Consider the following 24,467-nt stretch of genomic DNA (forward strand, 5'->3'; position numbering starts at 1 on the left):
ACATTCTGGTGGGATTTTCCTTAGAAGTGCTTTAATTAAAACTATAATTTTAAGCGTTTTTCTAAGATGTTAATTTGTTTTGTGAAGTATTCATTCATTCGGGACATGTAAAAGTGTTTCACGTGTTGCTAATTTGTTTTCTAAGACATAAATCTGTTTTCTGGAATGTAAATTTAAAGTTTTGAAAGTTGTAGAAGTGTTTCAGATTTTGTAATGTTGGCTTACTCTGTACTCTGGCCACTGTAATTTACTTACACCAAAGCAAAAAGCAAAGACACTTAGCAGAAACAGCAAAATTACAAAATTAGATGATCTTCTTTAATTGTGGTTAAAAACAAATAAAACCTAGTCGTAAATTTGCACACTTTTGCATCTAGATTACTGCAGCTTGTTTATTTCTTTTATTTTTGGTTTCAGTTGAACTGTACATGGAATATGTCACATAAAAGCTAAAACAGATTTGAGATGCGTTATCTGCTCATTAACAGAGTCAGAGAACTTACTTCTATGTGTGGAACTGGACTGAGATGACTGGATGATTTCTTCGTGTCTTCCTCTTCTGACTTAGCCTAGAAAGAGCAAAAATAGCATTTATAGAGTAATTTGAGATGCAATCATATAAAAGTGTGAAATCTACCCTCTTTTCTTTGGACTTTATGTCATTTTTTAATCACTTCTCCTTGACGCCTGATAGAAAATTTGTGAAAAGTAGCTCAAATGTGACGAAAGACTTCAAAGTTTTGCTTTGCAGATTTATTAATGATGCAGGAGTCTAATACAAAAACACATGTATTGTATTTCCTCCCAGAAAGCCCTAGCAACAGTTAAAAATAGATGTGACGGTCCGCAGCCTTAAACACAGACGTAAACATGAAAACTGTCAGGCACAGCATGGATTCTCCAGCGTTTTATTTATTGCTAAGGCTAAAAGGTGAACTGGTGAGAGCGTGCTGCGTTCAAAGACACCGCGAGGCTGTCAGTCATCTGCGTGTTCAGGTGGCAGTGTGTGGGTGTAAGATGATCTTTGTCGGCGGAGGGGATTCCCAGGGTCAGCGGGGTCGCTTACTGGTATTCACAGCATTGCTGCCGTATCAGACGCTGGTGATGCTGTAACTTTAATACTGATGGGTTTTTTTCTTACTACTAGGAAGGTAAAAAATCCCAAACATTTTGAGGTCTTATGAGGATAAACAGCTAAAGACAAAAAGGATTTGCAGGTGATGCTGAGGCATACTTAGAGCACAGAGGGTCAGGTCAAAGGTTAACTCAGACCTCGAGGTTAGAGCCTGTTGGTCATGTGACCGATGCTTCTACAACCGACGCATTGTTCACGCCCAGTCACTGAGCTGAAAACGTTCCAACCAAAGTAGGAATGTTTGGTTCTGACATAATCTTTAAAAATAAAAACGTAGGAGATGATTGAATGTTTGTTATTTTGTTTCATAATAACAGAAACAGGAAGGAGACTCAGAACGGAACCCTGAGGAATTCCCAAATCTACCTTCAACACATCCAACACACCTCACCACCGTCTCACTAACAGAGAAGGAAATGTGAGGCTTACATAAATGATACGATGTGATGATGATATTAACTTTAGATACAATTTATTTCCAATGGATGGATGGATGGATGGATGGATGGGTGGATGGATGGATGGGTGGGTGGATGGATGGATGGGTGGATGGATGGATGGATGGATGGAAGGATGGATCCTGAGGCCCGTTTGTTCTGGTTCCTGCAAATCGCCTCCAGCTGTTTTTGATTAAATCTCCTCTGGAATCACCAATCAGAAAAACTTCAGACTGGAAACTGGAATGAAGCCGTCGGAGCAGCAAATGTAAATCAATAGGAGGAGACAGAAAACTGCTGTCCATTAGAGCTGCTCCTGCACAGCTCTAATGGATAATCAATACTCTGATTAATTCAGCCCGGCAGTATTTAACTCATGATTCATGGAGAGAAACCGAGAAAAAGATCCTGATTAAACCACATGAGGCGCCCAGCCGCCAATCTGATCCATATAAACACCAACAGCTGCTGCTGCTAACAACACCTGGACGGGTCTGAGAGTCGAGCGCTCCTCCGTCTCGTCCTCTTTGTCCGGACTCTCGTCCTCAAAGATGCAGCTGTAGTTCTGGATGAACTGGACCATGATCTTATTGCAAATATTTTGATCCTTCACGGCTTCAGGACTGGGAGCAACTCTGAAAAAACAAACAAATGAAACAAGTTTCAGTTCAGAGAGTTTAAACTAGGGACGCATGCTTTGTTAGATTAAAATCAGTTCCAGTCGATTAACTAATAATGTCCGTTAGACCTTCCTCTGTGTTGTAGTTTAACCTCCATCCACAAGGGGGCGCCACTGGTCATCTTTTAAGTAGAGCCAATTGGCGCATGAATAAAGATGGAGGAAAGATTTTCCACAAATTAGCAGTGTTGTATAGTAACGAAGTAAAAATACTTCACTACTTTACTTAGTAAGTATATTTTGGAGTACTTCATACTTTCCTCAAGTATGAAAATTTTTGATGACTTTCACTTTTACTTCACTATATTTCCGAACTTAATTGCGTACTTTTACTCCGATACATTTTCAATGTGTGGTTTAGTTACTCGTTACAAAAAAGCGAGAGAGAGAAACGCAAGTGTTTTGACCCCACCTACTGATTAGCAAGTAGCAAGCAGGCTACCGAACAAAGTCCGTAGCCTACTTGCCTGGGCTTGTTCATCACCTCCAATAGGATACACCTGTTTCGCTTCTCCCATTAAACACAAAGCAAGTCTCGCAATCAGCAGCAGCCACATGGAGGAGGAGACGGAGACCACAACGACTGCAACTACGTCGGACACGGCTCCAGCGGAACCACCAGCTGGTGATGAGAGCCCATGGCCTTATTTAAACACAATATACTCTTTCGTGGGTGTTAAAGATTCGTCGTACCGCATGCAGTTTATGTTATTCCTACCCGAAGATGTGGAAATTCTATCTTACAAAAACTCCCCGTCCAACTTGAAGAAACACATCGAGGTAACTTCTTATGAAATGGTTATAATCCTCCTGTGTCAGTAACTATAGCTTGGTCACTAGACACTATTGAGAAATCTTGACCATAACTTTACCTGTATAAATGAACTTTGTTTGGCATTGTTTCAGTTCCATACGTGGTGTATTTAGCTTAGGCTTAATGTTGACTGTATCAGGCTACCTAGACTCCTCTGTTCAAGGGGGACAGAAGCCATAGCGATAGCAATTTAGACTAAATTTAACGAATATAGGAAAGGCATGCAAGTTCAAAACCAGGTTTACAGATGCCAATAAGCTGCATTTCCCTCCCAATTCTTTTTTTCTTTTGCATAATGACCAGTTGTGTGCACCACCTACTGACTGTAGCATTGACTGATTCACTGATTTGTGAAGTAGAGTAATCGTAACAGCTCTTTTTCTTCATGTTGGCCGCATTTTCTGTACTATTTATTTTTCTCATTTTCAGCACTGACCTTACTTGAAGGGAAAACTTAAGGCTTACAAAAACTTTGTATTTTCTGTCCTGGAGGGTTTACTAAGAAGCTGGTTCAGTTGTAAAGCAGGTTACAAAAAATTAGGTAAAGCACCTAATTTTCTTAACTAAATGATGCCTGCAGGTATATCTATTAGCAGGTTTAATTTTGCCTGCACTTGGTTGGGTACATTATTTTAAGTGTATTTGACAAGTTTACCAAAATATAAAAAATGTCATTCAAACTGCATTTGCTTTGTTTTACTTTTTACTTGTACTTTTCATTACATTACTTGAGTACATCCATTTTTACAGTAGTTTCCATACTTAAGTACAAGAAGTTTCAGATACTTTAAGACTTAAGTAACATTTCAGTCAGTGACTTGGACTTTTACCAAAGTCATATTTTGGAGAGGTACTTATACTTTTACTTGACTCTGAGATTTCAGTACTTTATACAACACTGCAAATTAGGGCCATTGTAGATAGAAAAGCCAAAAGAGGAGTACATTTTTCCCAAAAAACTCAGCAAACTTTAGATTAATCTCAGAAATTTTATATTAAAAAGTGGACATTTTTGAGTTTGAAAAGTAAAATAAATTTTTTGAAAAAATCGTAGAAACTTTGATATCAATGTCAGAAATTTTTCTAGGAAAGGAAATATGGGCATTTCTGAGTTTGAAAAGTTAAAAAATTGCTAAAAAAAGAAATCTTGAGGTTAATCTAAAAACCATTTAAGAAAAAACTTCTGGGTCTCAAAAGTAAAAAATGTTTAAAAGTCCAAAACTTTCTGAGATTAATCTAAAAAAAAAAAAAATCAGATTTTTTTTCTAGCAAGTTTCTGACTTTTCATACGTAATTTTCATGTTTTTCCAGAAATTTACTGTATTTTTCTATCAGAGTTTCTTTATGTTATGGAAATACTGTTGTCCCTCTCTGTACAAGAGAAAATTGAGGTTTTTAAGAAATCAGCTAATTGTTAGTCGACTGATAAGATCAACTTTAGCTTAACTCTTTAATCGATAACTTTCATCCCTGGTTTAAACAGATCATGTGTGGAAATAAGTTTGAGAATCTGTTCCTGACGCTGCTCGGTCGGCGTCTTGGTGTTTAGATGAAACTGGTTCGTGTTTCATCTGAGCTGCCTTCCTGGTGAGCTAACAGCTGTGCTGGATGGCGGCTTGGCTGCAGGCCGAACTGTAAGTCTAATTATAAAACCTGGGCCTGCAGAGAGTCAGTGGAGAGGAGAACAGGTTGTACAGTGTGAAGCGCTTGGCACACTGAGAGCTGATTGTGTTTCATTTCTCGATTCACAGTCTGAACAAACCGATTCATAACCAGTGATGACGACCTGAAAGCATTTCGCTCTGCCTCTTGTTTCTTCTTGCTTTCAAAAGAACTTTTTCTAATCTTCTGACGAGGTTTTATCAAAAACTTATCAGGAAGCCCATCGAAGGTTATTTTTGGTCTTTGGATGCTTTTTCATACATTTTTTCAAACAATGACAGCGTTTTATTGAGTGTTTGGTTAGAAAATTAGATACTTGAACAATTAAGAGGACTAAAAATGGTTTTAATCATGTAAAACAATTCCTGAAGGTCATGTTATTAGAAAATTTGTTTATAAAAACACATCAAGTTGGACCAAAATGTTTATCCATCAACTATCTTCTTCCTCTTAATCGGCTTATTGACTTCCAGATCACTCAGGTTTTCTTGAATATTCATATTTGGTTGCAGCCGTCTTCCTGTCCATCTGACGCTGACGCTGCCTGATGCTGCCACTACCGTACTTCACAGTAAGAAAGTTGATGTCCAGCTGATTAACTATGCCGTTTCTCTCCAGACATGCCAAATTTGGTTTAATTAGATCAGAGAATTTAGATTCCCATAATTTCACACTCTGTAAAGTTGACTGCATGTTAGTTTGTTTTAATTACGGTTGGTCTTCTTGTTCAGATGCAATGAATCTCCATTCTGAGTGTAAATGTTGTGAATTTTTATGCAGCTATTACATCTAAATGTTTTTTGATTCATTTTGTAATTATTAATTTTGTAGTTATGAGTTATTTTGTGTTGATTTTATACTTGTTTAGGGTATAAAAGCTTAAACTGTTCAAAAGATTCCTGCAGTGTGAATATTTTGGCTGTTATTCCCCTTGCGGCGCTGCCAGGTAACAGGCCTTTAATGCATCCTGCAGGAAAGATGCCAGATACGCAGCAGGATGTCAATAAATGTCTTCATCCAACACCAGACTGATGAGACTGATTTTATGCTGCCTTCAGCAGGAAATGTAAACACAAGTTGATTCATTTATATAATATTTTTGCATTATTTAAGTCTGAATTTTAAGATTTTATTTCGTTTTCACAATACTGGCAGTTTAATTCACCTTTCTGTGCAAACAGCGCCATCTGCTGGCCAAGTAGAGTCCCAGATGGAGGACTGTGTTAACCCTTCTAACAACTTTAATGTGAATAAATATTAAAAGTAATAAACAAAAAGCATATATCTGGTCTGCGATATGTTTCAGTTTTACTGTCAATCAAATGTTAAGTGTGTTTCTTCCAACCTTGATCTTCTGCCAGTTTGTGCCCATGAACTCAGTTTGGATTATTTTCAACAGAATCGAGTTTGATCATGAAGCACAGCAAATTCCCTCGGGGAAAATACAATCACATTTTCTTCCCTGTAACACGCCGTAAAAACGAAGCGTTCGAAGTCGCATCCGTGTTTGGCTGATGGCTCTCTGCGGATCTGATGACTGATGGCCGTGTTGGCGGCAGTCCTCTAATTAGTTTGCAGCACGTGTTTTGGCACGGCTGTTTATGGAGGTTGTAATGCTGTGTGGTGTGTTTGATGTTCCTGGAGGGTGTGTTTTTCTTTATTTAATGAGACACTGCATTTTCACCTTTGCTCTGACGGTTTCATCAGTTTGTTTCCTAGAAAAGAAATCTTTGATTGGTTTATCATCGCTTCCAAGGAGCCTGATTTAATCATTTAATTTGGAGTTAGTGAGCAGTTCCCCAGGTTTTCTTTGCACTTCACTTGCAGTCCATATTGCTCCTCCCTGCAACTCTTTCCAGCTCATATTTTTAATTCATTCTGAGGCCAGATAGGAGATAAAATCCCTACATAAAGTTCTGAAATCGGCCCAAAATCTCTTTTCAGTAGGGAGTTGTTGGGAAAACTCCAGGAGTTTTAGCCATCTGAGGCAACTCATTTTGTATGGAGTTTAGCTGTTTTGCACAATATGTAGTATATATAGAATATAGTAAATAGTCACTGTATCTATATCTACCTATCCTCTCTTAATTTTTCAGTTTAATGCCTTTGACTTTGCTTCAAATGTAAGACTGTTAACTTCCAAATTAAGAGATAAAACTTTTTTTTTGCCCCCCCCCAGTTTTATTGCTTACAGCAGAGAGAAACTGAGAGAATACAGCTGCAAGACATTTTCAAATGTTCTCTAAGGCCATCAAAGATGTAAATATAGTCAAAATAAAAGCACAGATGTTAGCTTTAATTTACACAATTGAAGATCTTGTCAGCAAATCTGCTTAAATACAATCAGAAATTTATTAAAAGAGGAACCTGAGCATCGTAGTATTTTAATCTTTTTTGATCAAAATTATAAATGGCCCACTTGGATTCATTTAAATTTTATAGCAAAGGATGCATGACAAAGATAATTTTACCAAGAATTTTATTCTAGTTTCTAGTGCAAATCTCTTAGTACTCTTGAAGTAAGAATAAGCTCATTTACAAATAACTTTTCAGCAAGATATGGCTTGTTGCAAGTCAATAAGGAATTAGTGAGCTACAACAAACTCCTTCCTTGAATGAAAAGCTACTTGTAAGTTAGTTTTGTCTTATTTCAAGTGTTTCAAGATACTTGCACTAGATTTTGATCTGCTAAATGATATCTTTAGTAGTTTTGACTGATTCAGCTTAAGAAATGGGAACAAATGCTGTCTTTTTGACAGGCTGCTAATAAGTAAGTGTCAAAAAAAGTAATTTAAAAATCTGCTGAATTTGAAATGAGGAAATTTTGAATTTCCAATGATTCATTGGAAAGATTTATGTGTCTTTACGAATAAAAGTGAACAAGGATAGAACTTAAAAAGCTCCAACCTTCAGAAAGACGAGTATTGTTTACTGAAGCAAATTTTTCTACTCACTGAAAGACGCTGGGTCCAAACACGGTGGCGAGGTTCTGGGCCGTCATGCGGTTTTCTTCGTGGTTTTTGTCCACCAGAGTCAGGAAGTTGCAGAGGTAGCGCAGGAGGTTCTGGTGAACATCTGGCAGCTGCTGCAGGAAGTCTCTAATCACCAACCAGGAAACATCACCTCCTCTGTCTGGAAAACAAAAAAACATCATCAGAAAGACTAGCTGTTCCTCAACAAACACATACATTGATGTTTGCTGATTTACTATTTATTTATGATTTATCTAATTTAAAACAGGGACAATATACAGTATACATTAACCACAAGTGGAGAGATGCACTGTATGAGCTCTAAGTGCTAATTTCCACATGTAGTCACCGCTGATCAGCTTCTGAAAATTTTAACCATCTAGATGTTGATTTGACATGAAGTGGGATATGTTTTTCTATTCAGTTTGTGCAATTGGAGTGTACCCCACAACATCATACTACCACCACCATGCTTGATAACTTGTGAACTGATGTTGAGTCTGGAAACATGACTTTAGATTAAACATATTTCTTGTCTATGTGACCAAATATATCAGCCTTTTTCTTCTTCGGCAGATGCAGATTTCAGTCAAAGGTTCAGGTCCAGATCCAACCAGTTCTTGCCAGCCAGCATATTTCAGTTTGATCCCAAACACCCATAAAAACTGACGTTTAATCTCCAGTTATGGTGACTTGGAAAAGCCTTACAGCAAAGAGCCTGAAAATATGTTGAGACTCTTACTCAGGATAATTAATTAGGTCAGAGTTGGATAAACGGATATGACTGACGCAAATGTTGTGAATGGCTCTCTGCTTGTGTTCATGCATGCGTACCAATAAGGGTACATCTGTGTCAGTGTGCAGAGGGCCAGAGGGGAACAATGGCCTACAGTTGTAACTCTACAGATGAGTGAAGTTCAGATTCAGTGCAGGTTTGAGTGAATACTGTTTATTTTACGTTTCACCATACTGCTCTCTAGTGGCCAAGTTGACCACTACAAGCACTCAACATGCTAAGTCGAGTAAATCTCAGTCAGTCAGTTAAAATTCATGGAAATATTTACAAACTTTTGGGTGATATTCATCATTACACTTTCTTTGAAGTGCAATTTTTACAAATTTAAAAATATAACCTTGTTGTTCCTATTAAAGTCCGAGCTAGCTTTAAGCTACTAGCAGCAGAGCAGCTAGCCTCTAGCTATTTCATCAACATCTGTTTTAACTGTTGTCAGGTCGTACTTCCACGGTACCAGTGCGAAGCAGTGATTTATAAAAGATAATTTATGTTTTAGCTGTTTCCTCAAAAGTCAGGATTTCTGAGTTCTAAGTAAAAACATTTTAAAAAGGAAGTGTAGCGACCACTGAAGTTGGAGCACTAGCTTAGAAAAGTCCCAGAGTTCAAAATAGGTTATGTATTTTTGCCTCTTGGTAATTCATTAGAGGAATAATTAATGGTGAGTGTTTTCAGTCATTCCAAGATCTAAGTTCTGATTTCTGAAGTAAATTGAACATGGGTACTATTAGCAAAAATTAGCACTAATAAAGGCTAAAGCCACTCACTTAAACTTGAAAAATGTCACTTTTAAGTTTAAAGAAAAATATGTTAACATTAATATGATAAATAGTAGAAATAATAGAAGTGCAACTAAGTCTCCACTTGTTCTACCCAGGCTTTAATTTAGCATTAGCACAGTTAGCTCCTTGATATATTTTGCATAATTATAGAAAAAACTTGACAGTCCTGATTCTCACCCTGCATGGAAAAGTGGATATAAAAAGATTTAATTAACCCTCGTGTTGACCTCATTTTCTGTATACACCCTGTGTCCTCTGGGTCAAAATGACCCGTCTTCGCTAAACCCCCAATATAAGCAGCTTAATTGAATTTTAAACACCAAATTTCATCTTGTATATTGTAATTCACCACAAAATGTGTGAATACTTGAGTTTTCCCTCTCCACTTGAATTTCTATAGCTTAAGAAAAGAAAAAAATGTGCAAAAAGGAGTTTCGAATGCATTTTTATTCATCTCAATGACTCATTTTCTTTTACTTTTCTCCAGTGAACAATTTAAGAGAATGTACAATACAAAAATTTGAAAAATAACCCATTCAACTAATTAGCACACGTAGGGCAGTATGCAAGCGCACAGCCTTTGCAGATATATTTCTTACACCTGCAGCACACAGTACGTGTTTTACAGTCCTTCTTTTGAGGGCAGAACTGACATCTCTTCCTCTTACTTGCCCTAGCTGGGGAAGTGGCTGTGGTAGATGGATCCTCAGGTTGATCAGGAGCTGCTGCACTCTGAATAGCTTTCACAACTGCTGCTGAGGCTTCTGTGCGGGGGATGTGCTTCCTTCTTTCAATGAGTGGAGTTCCGATTGCCTTTCCTAAGTGCTCCAGGAACACTCTCCTTTTGTTATGCTTATGAGGCATCCAGGTTGGGTTGATCTCTCTCCAAATCACAAAAGCATTGTAGGAGGACACATCAATGATGTTGTGGAAGATGACCAGGGGCCAGCGGGCAGTCATTCTTCTGCAGCTATATGTTCCAATCACCTTATCTAGGTTGTCCACATCTCCTTTGTTGTGGTTGTATTCCAGGATGATGATTGGCTTCCTGTCCTCACGATCACTAATGTCGCCGTCTTTGTGCAGTGTGCTCAGAAGAACTACATTCTTGTTTTTCTTTGGGAGGTAGGAAACTAGAGTGGTGGTGGGCGTGAAGGCAAACTTTGAGGAGAAGACCTTTATAATGTCATCTTTATAATGTTGTGTTCTGCATGCCTGCCGTGTTGGTCATATGCCGCTGAGGACCATGTTATTTTGCCATTTTTTGAAAGGAAAGTCTCACTTTCAGCTTCAGGGTTTTCTTCTTCTTCTGAAGATGATTCATCATGCTCTGGGTTGTATTCCTCTCCATCTTCTTCTTCGGATACATACTCTACTTCCTCTTCTGAATCAGAGTTGTCTTGCTGGACATGTGAGAAAATCACCTCTAAAGCCTCTTCAGTGTTGTAACGCACACTCATGGCTTCAGCACAGACACAATTCAGGGTCCTGTTTTGCAGGACCTTTATAACCTCTGCAAATAACAGGTGGTCTTCTGAAGTCTGCGAGAACACCACCTGATTTGCCTTGTTTACTTCTGCTACTGATTGATCTGAGACACATCTAAAACTTTGTAACATTCTGTGGTTTGTAAATAACTCTGTGACCTTGATTTCAACTCTATTTGCCTCATGGGTCATTTTGACCCGAAGACCATCTTTGTACCTTCTTTTTGTACAGCTTACATGGAAATGTGAATAAAAGCAACATTTAACTTTTTCTATTGTTTTGGCCAATCTAGGAAAAGTCTTAAAATCTCAAGTTAAAAAAATAACATTTAGTGGATTTTTGGGGGGCTTTTAACACAGTGGCGGGTCATTTTGGCCTGAGGACAACAGGAGGGTTAAATTTAATAAGTAAATGAAGTAGTTTTGAATTGAATTGAATTTGTTTGGGAAGTGGGGACCTCTAATCGAATTCTTCCTTTTGACCCACTAACCTTGGGCTGGCTCTCATGCCACCAGATTTTTTTAACATGTCTGCAATATGTGTGGCAGACTGGAGATGATGTCTTGTTCATTTCAAAGCACTAGAATATAATTTTCTGTCTCTCAATAGCAGAAAAAAAAAATAAACAAACACAAAAGCAGCCAGAGTTTAAAAAAGGGAACTATAATAGAAGCAAGAAATAGCAACAAAGAGGCCAAAACAGTTTCACAAAGTCCAACAGAGTACCAATACGGTTCTCTGATAAACAAAGCAGATATTTATGGCAGCCATAAAAGCAAAACAAGCACTTCAGCCAAACTGTTCTCTCCTCTGCCATCATTCGCATAAAATATAACCTCCTGGATCTGGAGCTGGACGGGAGCAAACACTTTCTCTGCCAGAAAAAACTCACTTTAAATGTTTAGGACTGCCAAGATTATCGCCCTGAGATCCATGGCTGCTGGGATCAATAACTCAGATTTAACTCAGCGATGACCTGGTTGGCTCTGTTTGATGGAGAAGCTGCTTTCATCCATCTATGACCCAGATATTCATAATATTTATTTATTACACTTCTGCAAAGTGTAATAAATCTGCAAATACTGGCTGTAAAATCCTAAAGCTCTATCTACTTCTGCTAGTTGGATCACCCTGAGCGGATAAGATAAAGGTGGGAGTGGGAGTTAATGTTTTACCCTCATAGTGCTGTATGAGTTTCTGCTGCACCGTGGAGCCGACCAGGCCTTCAGGCAGATCTCTGAGGTAGCGTTTGAGCAGGCTGGACACGGTGCACAGATCCGACTCTGAGAGCAGCTCCGCCTCGTCGCCGCCGCTCTCCAGTCGCAGCTTCAGGGTCTCCACAGCCCGAACGTTCCCGTTTACTCTGAACAAACCTTCCTGATGCAGCGCTGCAGAAAGGCGAAGGAGAACACTATTTAGTTACAGTTAGACACCTAATCATGGAATCGGAGCTGTGCAATCAATTATTCAGTAAAACCAGTTACTGGTAGAAAACAGAATCCTCAAGAGGATTTTTAAAAATCATTTGTGAGATCAGTACAGCGGATGTAAGACTTTAATCAATCAATCAAGTAAAATCAAATTTTATTTGTATAGCACATTTCAGCAGCAAGGCATTTCAAAGTGCTTTACATCATATCAAGCACAGAAACACAAGGCAACATAGAACCAACAATCAAAACACGACATTAAGTCAAGTTCCATCAATAAATTTGTAATTTATTACTTTTCAAATACAATCCTAAACAGGTGTGTTTTTAGTCGAGTTTGCATCCATAGAAGGTTTACCTGTTACACTCCTACTGTGTTATATGGAACAAAATACCTGTTGATATTTTTATTCCCACTCACGCTCACAATCACACAGTTTAAAACGATTTAGTCAGCATTTTAATGGGCTTCCAGCACCAGGCTCCCTACAACTCTCACGGAATTTCGCTCTGGTCTCCACCGTCCCTCACGGACTTTTGTGCAATTTCAACATAGAATCAACAATCAGACAATGACATTAAGTGAAGTTCCATCAATAAATTTGTGATTGATTACATTTCAAATACAATCCTAAACAGGTGGGTTTTTAGTCGAGATTTAAAGGAAGACAGTGTTTCAGCTGTTTTACAGTTTTCTGGAAGTTTGTTCCAAATTTGTGGTGGATAGATGCTGAAAGCTGCTTCTCCTCGTTTGGTTCTGGTTCTGGGGATGCGGAGCAGACCAGAACCGGAACCTGAGAGGTCTGGAAGGTTGATACAATAAAAGCAGATCTTTAATGTATTGTGGTGCTAAGCCGTTCAGTGATTTATAAACTAACAACAGTATTTTAAAGTCTATTCTTTGAGCTACAGGGAGCCAGTGGAGGGACTTTAAAACTGGTGTTATGTGCTCTATCTTCCTGGTTTTAGTGAGAACGCGAGCAGCAGCATTCTGGATCAGCTGCAGCTGTTTGATTGATTTGTTGGACAGACCTGTGAAGACGCTGTTGCAATAATCAATACGACTGAAGATGAATGCATGGATGAGTTTCTCTAGATCTGGCTGAGACATTAGTCCTTTAATCCTGGAAATGTTCTTCAGGTGATAGAAGGCCGACTTTGTGACTGTCTTTATGTGGCTCTGGAGGTTCAGGTCAGAGTCCATCACTACTCCCAGGTTTCGGGCCTGATCGCTGGTTTTCAGTTGTAATAACTGAAGCTGCGCATTGACTCTAGATCTATAACTCTAGATCTATAACTCTAGATCGTTCCTCTTTAGGTCCAAAAATAATAACTTCAGTATTGTTTCTGTTCAGCTGGAGAAAGTTTTGGCACATCCACACATTTATCTGTTCTAAGCATCTGTTCAGTGATTGGATGGGGTCAAAGGTCACCTGGTGACATCGTAATGTAGAGCTGTGTGTCATCTGCATAGTTATGGTAGCTAATATTATTTCCTGTTATAACCTGAGCTAGTGGGAGCATATAAATATTGAATAAATGGGGTCCTATGATTAAACCTTGGGGTACCCCACATGTGACCTCTGACCTCTTTGATGAGAAGTTTCCAATTGAAGCAAAGAAATCCCTGTTCTTTATGTAGGATTCAAACCAGTTAAGCACTGGACCGGAGAGTCCGACCCAACTCTCCAGTCGATTCAGTAATATGTCATGGTCAACAGTGTCAAAAGCTGCACTGAGGTCCAACAGAACCAGCACTGTGGTTCTACCACAGTCCGTATTTATATGGATGTCATTGAACACTTTTACGAGGGCGGTCTCTGTGCTGTGGTGAGCACGAAAACCAGACTGGAAGGAGTCAAAGAGGTTGGTTATCGTTAGGAAGCTAGTTAATTGTTTAAACAGCTTTTTCAATAACTTTGCTGATGAATCAGAGGTCAGAGATCGGCCTGTAATTCTGCATTAGTGATTTGTCCAGATTGTTCTTTTTATAAGTGGTTTGATTACTGCTGTTTTCAAAGCCTGGGGGAAAACGCCTGATGAGAGCGATGAGTTTACTATTTGGATCAGATCAGCAGCAATAACAGGCAGGACTTTCTTAAAGAAATGTTCTAGAGTTATAGATCTAGGACATCCAGACAGCAGGAACTGGAGCTTAGTTGACTTATAATTTCCTGTAGGGTTTTATAATTAAGTAGTTGGAATTGGGTCATTTTTCCTGTATTTGTTTTGTTTGGGCACAGCATTGGTACTGGCTTTATAGTGGATGTACAGATTAATCCTCTGATTTTTTGAATTTTCTCTGAAAAGAAGCTGGAAAACTGGTTGCAGGCGGCAACACATTGGAATTCAGGCGGTAACATCACAGGAGGGTTTGTGATTCTGTCAACTGTTGCAAATAAAGCTCGAGCATTGTTAATGTTTTTGTTTATGACATCTGCAAAGAAAGCCTCTCTTGCATATTTTAGTGTTAAATTATAGTTACGTAGTCTTTCTTTATAGATGTCACAATGAACGTGAAGTTGAGTTTTACGCCATTTTCGTTCTGCCCTACGGCAGAGTTGTCTTGTCTGTTTGTCTATTTCTCCAGGGAGATTTCTTTTTACCAGACACAACCTTCATTTTAATTGGGGCAATGGAATCAATCATATCTGAAACTTTAGACTGAAAATCATTTACCAACTTATCTACATCATTACAGCTTAAGGGTGAGGAAGAAGAGTAGATCTGATTAAATGTTTCTGCTGTGTTTTCAGTGAGAGAACGTTTTGTGATGGTTGCTGTTTGTATAAGTGGGTTAAAAGATAAAGAACTTTCAAAGATAACAGGAAGTGATCCGACAGGGCGACATCAGTTACGGAGAGATTGGAAATATTCACACCCTTACTGATAACCAACACTCTTACTGATAACCTTTAAAGGGTCAGTGTGTCCAAATGGGAAACCTTCATATGGTTTAAACCAGATATTTACATACTGTAGAAAAGAAAAAAAAAATTTCTCATATGACATAAAATTTGATCCAATTTTTTCCAGAAACACCTGCTAAATGCCAGAAAAATCAGAAAAGGGTCTTCTTCAAGATAGCTTTTTTTTTTAAACAAACCTTTTTTAAAAACGTAATGCGGCATTTTATGATACTTTTGGAGTAACGAATTCTTCCTCTTTAATTGGCCTTTCAGTTCACATCAATGTAAAAACTGATTCACTGTGGAAAACAAAATCTCTCACTTCAGACTTTGTTGATTTGGTTTTTGGATTCATCCACAGATTTGTGTCCAGATGATTCAGCTGTTGTGAATTAACCAATCAGAAGCCTCCAAAGCCATGACATCATCATCTGGGCTTTCCAAAATATTTAAGATCTAGCAGACATTGTGTTTGCATAAACTTTGAAATATAAAATAAAACAAACAAAAAAAAACATGTCTAAAAAATCTTTTTGTAAATCATCTGGACTTTTAAAAAATTAATTAGTTTTTCATAACCTTTCCCAAGATGATCGCAGATCATAAATTACTTTCTTCCAGTTGTTTTTGAGATTTAAGAGTGACTCATTTTGATACAAACTTTATGAACCTTAATATAATTTAATAACCATGACACACAAACCAGCAGGTTTTTCCGCCGTAAAACAATGTTATCTTTACAACACTATTTTATGCTTGTCATGTTTTTTTAGATCTAATTTTGTGGGTTTATTTGAATCTTTATCATTACCCAGATGATGATGATCACAGCAAGGTGATGACCTGAATTTTTTTTTTATGACTCATTCATGCCTCTGCCGATATCATATTTTGATTTTAGTCAATGTTTAACTTAAATTGTTTTAACCTCAGTTAAAATTAAACTTGTGATAAAATAAACGAGTATGTGTGAGATTTTACCACATCAACAAAGATCCTAAAGGTTTTTCTCTCTCAAAGAATCTCACATAATCTTTACTCTGAGCAGCTTTAGCCTTTAAAATAACATTTAACCATTGCTTTGCAGCAAAACGGAGCTGGATTCAAAAGTATATTTCATTCAGAAACTGCTGTGAGTAAATATTTCTTGGCTATAGTCTTAACTTGGTTGGCAACAATTTACTAAATAAGTTAAAATTTAATTGCTGCAGCTGGAGACAAAAATATTGCATTGTGGAGGACAGTCGTCCATATCTCTTTGATAAACGCTACTGTTTATAATTTAAAATGAATAAATATTATGTCTTCCAGAAGTAGCTTGTAAAAAGTTCTGTACTCCTGTAATGACATCTAGTGGTTAAATTGATGCACTGCAGTATGTGAGAATTAAAAGGTTAAAGAAAGATTCGAGGTTTACACAGAGTTCCAAATTATTATGCAAGTGATATTTTCTCACATTTTTAAAAATGGTCAATGCAAATGATGGTCAGTATAATTTTCAAGTCATGAACTATTACAGTATAAATCAAATTTTACTGAACAAAGCTCCACATGATAACAGTATTTCTTTCAAAAATAAAAAACTCAAAATGCAAAATGTTCCAAATTATTAAGCACAGCAGATTTTCTAAACATTTTATGGATTATAAAGAACTGCAAATGGTCATTCTTTGAATGTGCAGCATTAAGTGGTCACATGTACTAAAATCAAAAGCTATTTCAGTCAAAAACATCTTAACAGACTGAGTTACATGTTAACTTTGGACCTTCTTTGATATCACAGCACAATTCTTGCATCCATTGAACTTGTGAGCTTGTGGAAAGTTTCTGCTTGAATTTCTTTGCAGGATGTTAAAAAACCTTCCCAGAGCTGCTGGTTGATATGAACTGGATTCAGATCTTCTGCTTGAGGAAACTCCAAAGGTTCTCAGTAGGGTTGAGGTCAGAGGTCAGAGGAGGATGGTGACCACACCATCTGTTTCTCCCCTTTTAAGCCCACATCAGCCAATGACACAGTGGTATTCCTTGCAGCATTCATTGTCATGTATGAAGATGATTTTGCTACAGAAGGTATGGCTCTTCTTTTTGAACAATGAAAGAAAGTGATCAGTCAGAAAGTCCAGATACTTTGCTGAGGTCCTTTTCACACCTTCAGGGACTCTGAAGGGGCCGACCAATGATTCTCTCTCCATGATTTCGGCCCACAGCATGACTCCACCACCTCCTTGCTGACGTCACAGCAGTGTTGGGATGTGGTGGCCATCCACCACCAATCCACTACTGCGTCTATCTGGACCATCCAGGGTTGCACAGCAGTCATCAGTGAACAAGTCTGTTTGAAAATTAATCTTCATGTACGGCTGGGCCCACTGCGACCGTTTCTGCTTGTGAGCTCTGGTTAGGGGCCCAATAGTAGGTTCATGAACCACAAGCCTCTGGAGGATCCTCCACCTTGAGGTTCCAGAGGCTCCAGCAGCTTCAAATAACTGTTTGCTGCTTTGTAAGGACATTTTAACAGCTGCTCTCTTAATCCGATGAATTTGTCTAACAGAAACCTTCCTGATTATACCTTTATCTGTACAAACCCATCTTTGTTCTGAATCAGCCACAAATCTCTTCACAGTACGACAACGCTTCAGTTTTCGTTAAATATCTAATGTTTCATACCTTCTCATACGGCACTACACTATCTGATGATTTTTGTCAGCAGAGATCCTTTCTCTTTCCCATATTGTTTGAAACCTGTGGCCTGCTTAATAATGTGGAACATCCTTCTTAAGTAGATTTCCTTTAATTGAGCTCAGCAGACAAACTAATCAACCAGATCTCTGAAATTAATTATAGTGATTCAAAGAGCCCTGACACACAATACCATCTATAAATTTAATAGCACAACAAAGAATGTTATCTTTATGACACTTTAATCCAATTTGCATAATAATTTGGGACACGGTGTATAGATATGATGAATTTACATTACAATGATCAAATGTTAGCCACTCAAATGTAGCTGGAATGCATCTAATATACATTTATCCAATAGAGCGGGTAGTTTTCTGTTGATGCACATTATTTATGTCAATAATGTCTGTTGGGGTGTACTTATATATATATATATATATATATATGTACATACTATTTATATATATATTCATATGTGTGTATATATTTATTCATTTGTATTTTTTGAAATACAGACATATTTCAGCAACATGTTGAAAACATATAGATGTTTTTGTATTTATGTGCTGTTTTTCTACACTCTACTGTTTTCTATTAGTTGTTTTTCCATTTCTGTTACTCTTATTTTTTTCTGTCCTTTTTCTGATGTAGTAGCTTAAATTTCCCACTTGTGGGAAATAACAAAGGATTATCTTACTTTATCTTATTAAAGTATTCTGCTGGAAGTAAACACATTTTCTATTGCAGGTTTTCTTTCTTCCATAATTTGTTACTCTTTAGTTTGACCTTTTTAGAAAGAAAATGTCTTTTCATGTATGTCTCATTGTAGAAACATTGAGAAGAAAAAATTACTGTACATTGATTTATGAATCTGAGCTTTCTTTAAAGTAAATAAAGCACAGAAATATTTTTTAAAAAGCCATGGAAACCACAGCACCAAGTCTGTCACAATAACAAATTTAACAAGTTATTGCAATAAATGATAATATTGTTGCTTTTAGAAGATTTTCCAGCATAATAATGCAAGGATGCATCCTAAAACATCAATAAACTTCTATGAACTCGGAACCTGGAAGACATTATAAATATCCAAAATAAATAAACAAAATAACAAAAACAATAAATAAAATGAATTATGAAGTCTCTGTAAACACAATTATCTTTAAAAAAAAAAGGGCTAGTTGAGATCAAAACCCCAGACTGAAGACTTCAGTCATCCAGTTTTTGGGAGAAAACGAGAAAAGAGGAAACGATAAATCAGGCAAATGGAAATTATTGATCTAATTGTATCGTGCAATTATTGTTTCTTGCAACAGGCCTGTACACACACTAATGTTTTTTTGTAATGAATTGTTAAATTCTCGTAATTTCAAACCAAAACATTAATATTGTTGAATATGTTCCTGTTACCATGCTTGCTGAGATGCTCCACCATCCTCCGCACCAGCAGAGGCACTCCGTCCTCCACCAGGCCGTGCTCCCTCAGCTCCAGCAGGGACACGCCAAACACCTTGGTGCTTTGGGCTGCCACAGCTCTGGATCTCAGCATGGGTATCTGGACCATCCTCTTCATGTCTTCTCTGACCAGAACAGCAGTCTGGTTGTGCTGCAGGGAGAGAGAAGAGCAGAAATCAGCCATCATGAGGCAGGCGTCAGCTGGGAGCTGCAGGATCATTGCAGGAAATGCAGCTCCTGTATTTAGAGCGTCATGCTATGGGAGGTGAGGGGAAGCGTTGCAGGTTACACCTTTGTTAAAGAGAGAGAGACACTCAAACACAAGGTTGCAGAAATTAGCATTTTAAGGTCATAGATTCATAACATAACAAAAGCCTTACCTGGTTACCTGTGGAGGCACACATTGTTACACTCGCATGGTAAAACTCTGAGTTAAACTGTCACCTGCTTCCATTAAATCTCTGCCACCTGCGTCACTTTTACTGCTGCATCGTTTTATCCGTCTTTGTTTATTCAGTTCTGCTTTCAGCTAAGACTTCCTGCCGTTCTGGATCCTGCAGAGTGGAAGGAAGTCTCAGTGCGGTTGTCATGGCTACAACTCCACCATATTGTAGGTCCACGGTTCAGCCATTCACACTGCAAAAACACAAAATCCTACCAACTAGTACTGGTCCAGTTTCTACTGCAAATATCTTAGTACACCTGAAATAAGACAAAATTAACTTACAAATAACTTTACAGCAAGAAATAGCTTGTTTTAAGTCAATAATTCATTGATGTTGATGAAAAATAACTAGTTAAATTGGCATATTACTTAACTTGCAACAAGATATTTTCCTATGCTTTTTGTGAAGTAATCTGACAATGGAGCTAGTACTTCTTCATCAATATTAGGGAATGATTTACTTTAGACAAACTACTACTTCTTGCTGAGAACTTACTTGTAAGTAAATTTCTCTTATTTCAAGTGAACTAAGATATTTGCATTAGAAACTGGACTAAAAACACTTGGTAAGATTTTGTTTTTGCAGTGAAAACAGGTGGACTGACACACTGAGAAAGGTCTGAACTGAGATACGTTTCAGTTCTTAGTGGCTGATGAAAACATATTTCATCAGAAAAAACATTTTATTTGTTTATTTCATTAACTTACAGTTAAAACAAACCTGTCACATGCTGACCTAAAGAAAAGCTTAAAAGTAGTTTAAAGAATGAAAAATCTTGCATTGTCTACCGCAATGTTTTTTCTTCCCAATTAAAAATGCAAAAAAATACAATTATTGTAAATTCTTTGTCCTTTACCTGCACAGCAATAAATTAATAAGTAATATTTTGATTAAAACAGACATTAATGTAACTTTTACTTTAATGTTTAACTTTTTGAGCCAATTATTTTCTATTTTGTTGATCGATAAAATGTTTTTATTTCACTTTCAGGAACAAAAATAATATTTTTCTTCTAAAATCTTTGTTGTGTTTAACCAATTACAGTGGATAGGTGTGACCAGTTGTGTTTCTGAGTAAATGTTTCTGGATTTGATTTGGTTTGTGGCATGACTTCTTGTGAAATAAAATAAAAACAACAAGTAAAGGTTAAATTCTTTGTGTTGTTCTAAACATTTTCAGGTGAAGGATTTCAAAAGGTTTGCATCTGAAGCAGATTTTCACCGTCTTTAAACTGCAGTCAAGAGCCACACAAAATTATTCAATATGCAGAAAAAGTAGCTACTCTAACTGAATAAATTAACAAATTGAAGTAATTCATTTAAGTTGGATCAACTATTCATTTTTTTCAGTGTTTTATATTATTGCAATACATATCAGGTGAGCATTGTCAGATATTTTTTGTGAAATATGAGATAATAAAAAGTGCACAGTTGCTGGTGTAAATCTAAAGATATGGACAGAAAAAAAACATAAAGACATCAAGAGATTCAAATAAATCAAGCTAATTATATACAAATTATTCCCCAAATTCCTATCTAATTATAAAGATAATTTCAGGTTTAAGTTTTTGTCTGAAACATTAGGGTTTTATGGAACTTTTTTATTGCTTTCTATTCATTTTATTTCCTGTGTGGAGTAAAATAAAGTTCATCCCCCCACAGATTTCCAGTTAAGCTGATCTGAGACGAGGACATAATGACCAGATGCTCTAAGTCCATCTCTACTGCCATGACTACATGTGGTGACCTCATACAGTGTTGATAAAACACCAGAGGTAAATGCAATCACTGCCTGCACATGTGCAAACAGAGGAACTCAAAAGCAGCCAGATGCATAAGTATGTATCATTAAGTATTCAATTATTCTATTGATTAATCTGATGATTAATTGATTTGTCAGATGAAAAAATGGTCACATTCTGCAGATTTTTCATTAACCGCTAAAGCTTATTTTATACAACAATAAATTATATAAAAATGCAAATAAACAAATAATTCAGTTCCTTTTTAAAATAAACATTTTATCGCCTAAAATGCAATAATACAGCATTCTCTTCGTGTTCGTCTCATTATTTGTAGCAAAGGATTAATCTGCAGCTAAAAAATACATTAATACAGTCTAGAGTTGATGTTTTGAATATTCTTTTGACCAACCGATTAATAATTGCATAGCAAAAGGTGCTGGACAGGAGATTTTTCTTTTCTGGAATTTAAATCAGGTGAAGCTAAAACGTTGGCACTGGAGGGGGTAGAGCTTATTGTGTGTTATTCTTTCAGTAATTGGCCTTCTTTGTAGTGCTCCAGTTAATAATTATAAAATTGTTTGTTATTAAATTACTTTGGCGATCATGTCACCATTCGATTAATCACGACTAATCCGATTAATCGTTCCATGTTCAGTCTACGGGTAGTCTAAGGTGATCTAGAACCAGAATCCAGATCCAACACATTCCTGAGTGTTTGTCACTCTGTGGGACTGAAAGTGAAAGTGAACAGAGAATCATAAAGCTCTCCTGATCCCAAGGTCTTGTCACAGGATCATTCTGTGGACTGAAAAAAACTCTCCGCTCAAAAAGATTGTGCTGTCACTTAGCAATTCAACTTTCTGCCAGGCCTTTGGGAAGAAGCTGGCTAAGAACAAAAGGTTTCAGGAAGCCATTTTCCTCTATTGTTTACAGAGACAGTCAGCTGCGACGCATCCTCCGTAATCCTCCCCGCGTTTTGACAATGCTTTCACACTTCATGCACACAAAGACACACAGTTCTGTGAAAAAATGTTTTAAACCACATCTCCAATTGGCTTACATATAGCAGAAAACGTTGAGAAATACAATATGTGTTTACTTGATTTTTTTTCCTGTATTGTACCAACGCCTCTTGGAGATAAATCTTATACTGTTGAAAATTCAGTTTATTTGCCTTTAAATGGTAAAAAGAAAGCAGATTTAAGTATGTTTATTGCAGCCATAAATAACTTGACAAATTCTCTCTGCCAAAGCTGAACAGGTTTTGGTGGAGGCAGTGTCATGGTATGGGCCGCCGTCTCCCTTAAAGCTGCAGTATGCAACTTGTAGAAAAATATATTTTTTTGTATATTTGTTGAAACTGTCTCTTCATTGTGACAGTATTGTATGAAACAGATTATTTGCCTTCTTCTAGCGCTGTCTAGAAACAACCAATCAGAGCCAGGAGGCGGTTCTTATTGCTGTCGATCACTGCTCCATGTGGCGATGCTCATTCTTTCTCTCCCTCCACCTCTTGCTCTCTGCTACGCTGCAGATAGCACAGCCTATCATGAATGCTAATGTTAGTTAGCACAGCTACATAGATTTCACATTTTTCTCAATCTAAAGAGCTCTAATGTCAGAAACACTTTGAAAACACTCTAAGGAAGGTTTCTTAAATCGCTAATGTGCTTTAAATAATCTCTGTTGAGTGGAGGGTAATCCAGTTTAAATGATCAGATTTTAACTGAATTATTTCAATTATTATTATTTTAATTGATTATTATTATTATTTTTAATCAAATTGACCATTAGTTTAAATATGTAGAACGGGAGTTCCCAACTCATTTTCATTTTGGGCCATGTAATGATTATGAATGTCCTAAAAGAGCCGGTTAAATATATTGATACCTATTACAGTTTTTATTGATTGCTTTGAGAAAGTTTTTATGACAACTACTAATTCCACTAGATTTTTTTCACTCATAACTTGGGAGAATGTCTTCGGAGTGAAATGATCTGCTTATGGAACTAGAACTTTTTCATCCACACTAAGGAATTATTTACTTTAAACAAGCTCTACGATCTTGCTGAAAAGTTTCTGGACCAAAAATACTTGGTAAGATTTAGTATTCTTGCAGTAAAGAATTGAAACATCTTGTTGGGAATCCTTCATTCCCTTTAAACCAAAGACTTCAGGACTGAGTTCGTGGACCGAACGCCTCGGCCGGATCATCTCGTCCTGTTTTCTGCTCTCTGATTCATGAAGCGGACGACAGGCCCCGGCATGCGCCGCGCTCTTTGCCCTCCTCCTCCCCCTGCAGCTCCTTTTTTTCCAGGCTCCCTCCAGTATGTGGGTGGCCACTGGGCCAACTGGCAGCAAAAGCTCCACAGACGTCAAAAACAGCTCGGAAAAAAACTTACAGTTGGGAAGAAAAAAAAAAGGAGGAAACGGGACATTTTAAGCAAGTGACGTAATCAAGTGATGAAATAACAGAGATGAAAAGTCAGGAGTTTGTGAAAAGTGTATTTCTTTGTGTTTTACATGCACTGTTATTTAAGAAAATAAGTGCATCTGATCACCTGGTTCCCCTTTAAAAGATAAAGTTACTTTTACTTCATGAAGAAAAGCAGGATTCAGAGCAGGAAGCAAACATTTTTGGCATTTTTTCCTCCCCAACACAGCCACTCAGAGGAATACCGACTCGTTATTTTTATCCTTAAACTCTCGTTCACAAGTTGCTTTACTCACACAGATGGTCATAGCTCCTGCCCCCATTCTTCCACCAAAAAAACTCCAGCAGAGGCTTAAAGATGAGGGGCAAAACTGCAGCTGTCCTCCTCTTCCTCCTCCTCTGTCAGAGGAAAAACCCCAGAGCTCTGCCCAGAGGTCCGCCTTTATTCCTCAACATTTGAATCCTCCAAAAGCAGAAAGAAGATCCAGTTATGAAGAGTTTGTTGGTCAGTCAGTGCCGGTAGATCCAGCGGCGTTCAGCCCCATGAGGCACAGATTAGTCCCTCTTCCTCCCTCTTTATTCCCCTCTGCTCTCCCATGCTGA

The 24,467-nt window shown here is 37.5% G+C and overlaps 1 protein-coding gene across 7 annotated transcripts in view; it reads right to left on the minus strand.

The window, feature by feature from the left end:
- The window catches only part of fam13a (family with sequence similarity 13 member A), a 76,251-nt gene extending 51,806 nt beyond the window's left edge, over window positions 1-24,445 (minus strand). Inside the window, exons 1-6 of one of the 7 annotated variants that reach the window (XM_028017595.1) lie at window positions 24,161-24,436; window positions 19,194-19,389; window positions 11,938-12,150; window positions 7,682-7,859; window positions 2,057-2,207; window positions 504-569 (exon numbers count right to left, since the gene is read on the minus strand). In XM_028017595.1, the coding sequence (XP_027873396.1) occupies window positions 504-569; window positions 2,057-2,207; window positions 7,682-7,859; window positions 11,938-12,150; window positions 19,194-19,389; window positions 24,161-24,187 (831 nt within the window). In that variant the 5' untranslated portion in view covers window positions 24,188-24,436. Of the gene's footprint in view, window positions 1-503; window positions 570-2,056; window positions 2,208-7,681; window positions 7,860-11,937; window positions 12,151-19,193; window positions 19,474-19,618; window positions 19,722-24,160 lie in introns of those variants that run through there. The other 6 variants (XM_028017592.1, XM_028017596.1, XM_028017594.1 and 3 more) reach the window with 6 other exon arrangements.
- Window positions 24,446-24,467: the final 22 nt, after the last annotated feature.

This window comes from Xiphophorus couchianus, chromosome 5 (assembly GCF_001444195.1).
Source record: "Xiphophorus couchianus chromosome 5, X_couchianus-1.0, whole genome shotgun sequence".
In the NCBI taxonomy this organism is placed as follows: domain Eukaryota; kingdom Metazoa; phylum Chordata; class Actinopteri; order Cyprinodontiformes; family Poeciliidae; genus Xiphophorus; species Xiphophorus couchianus.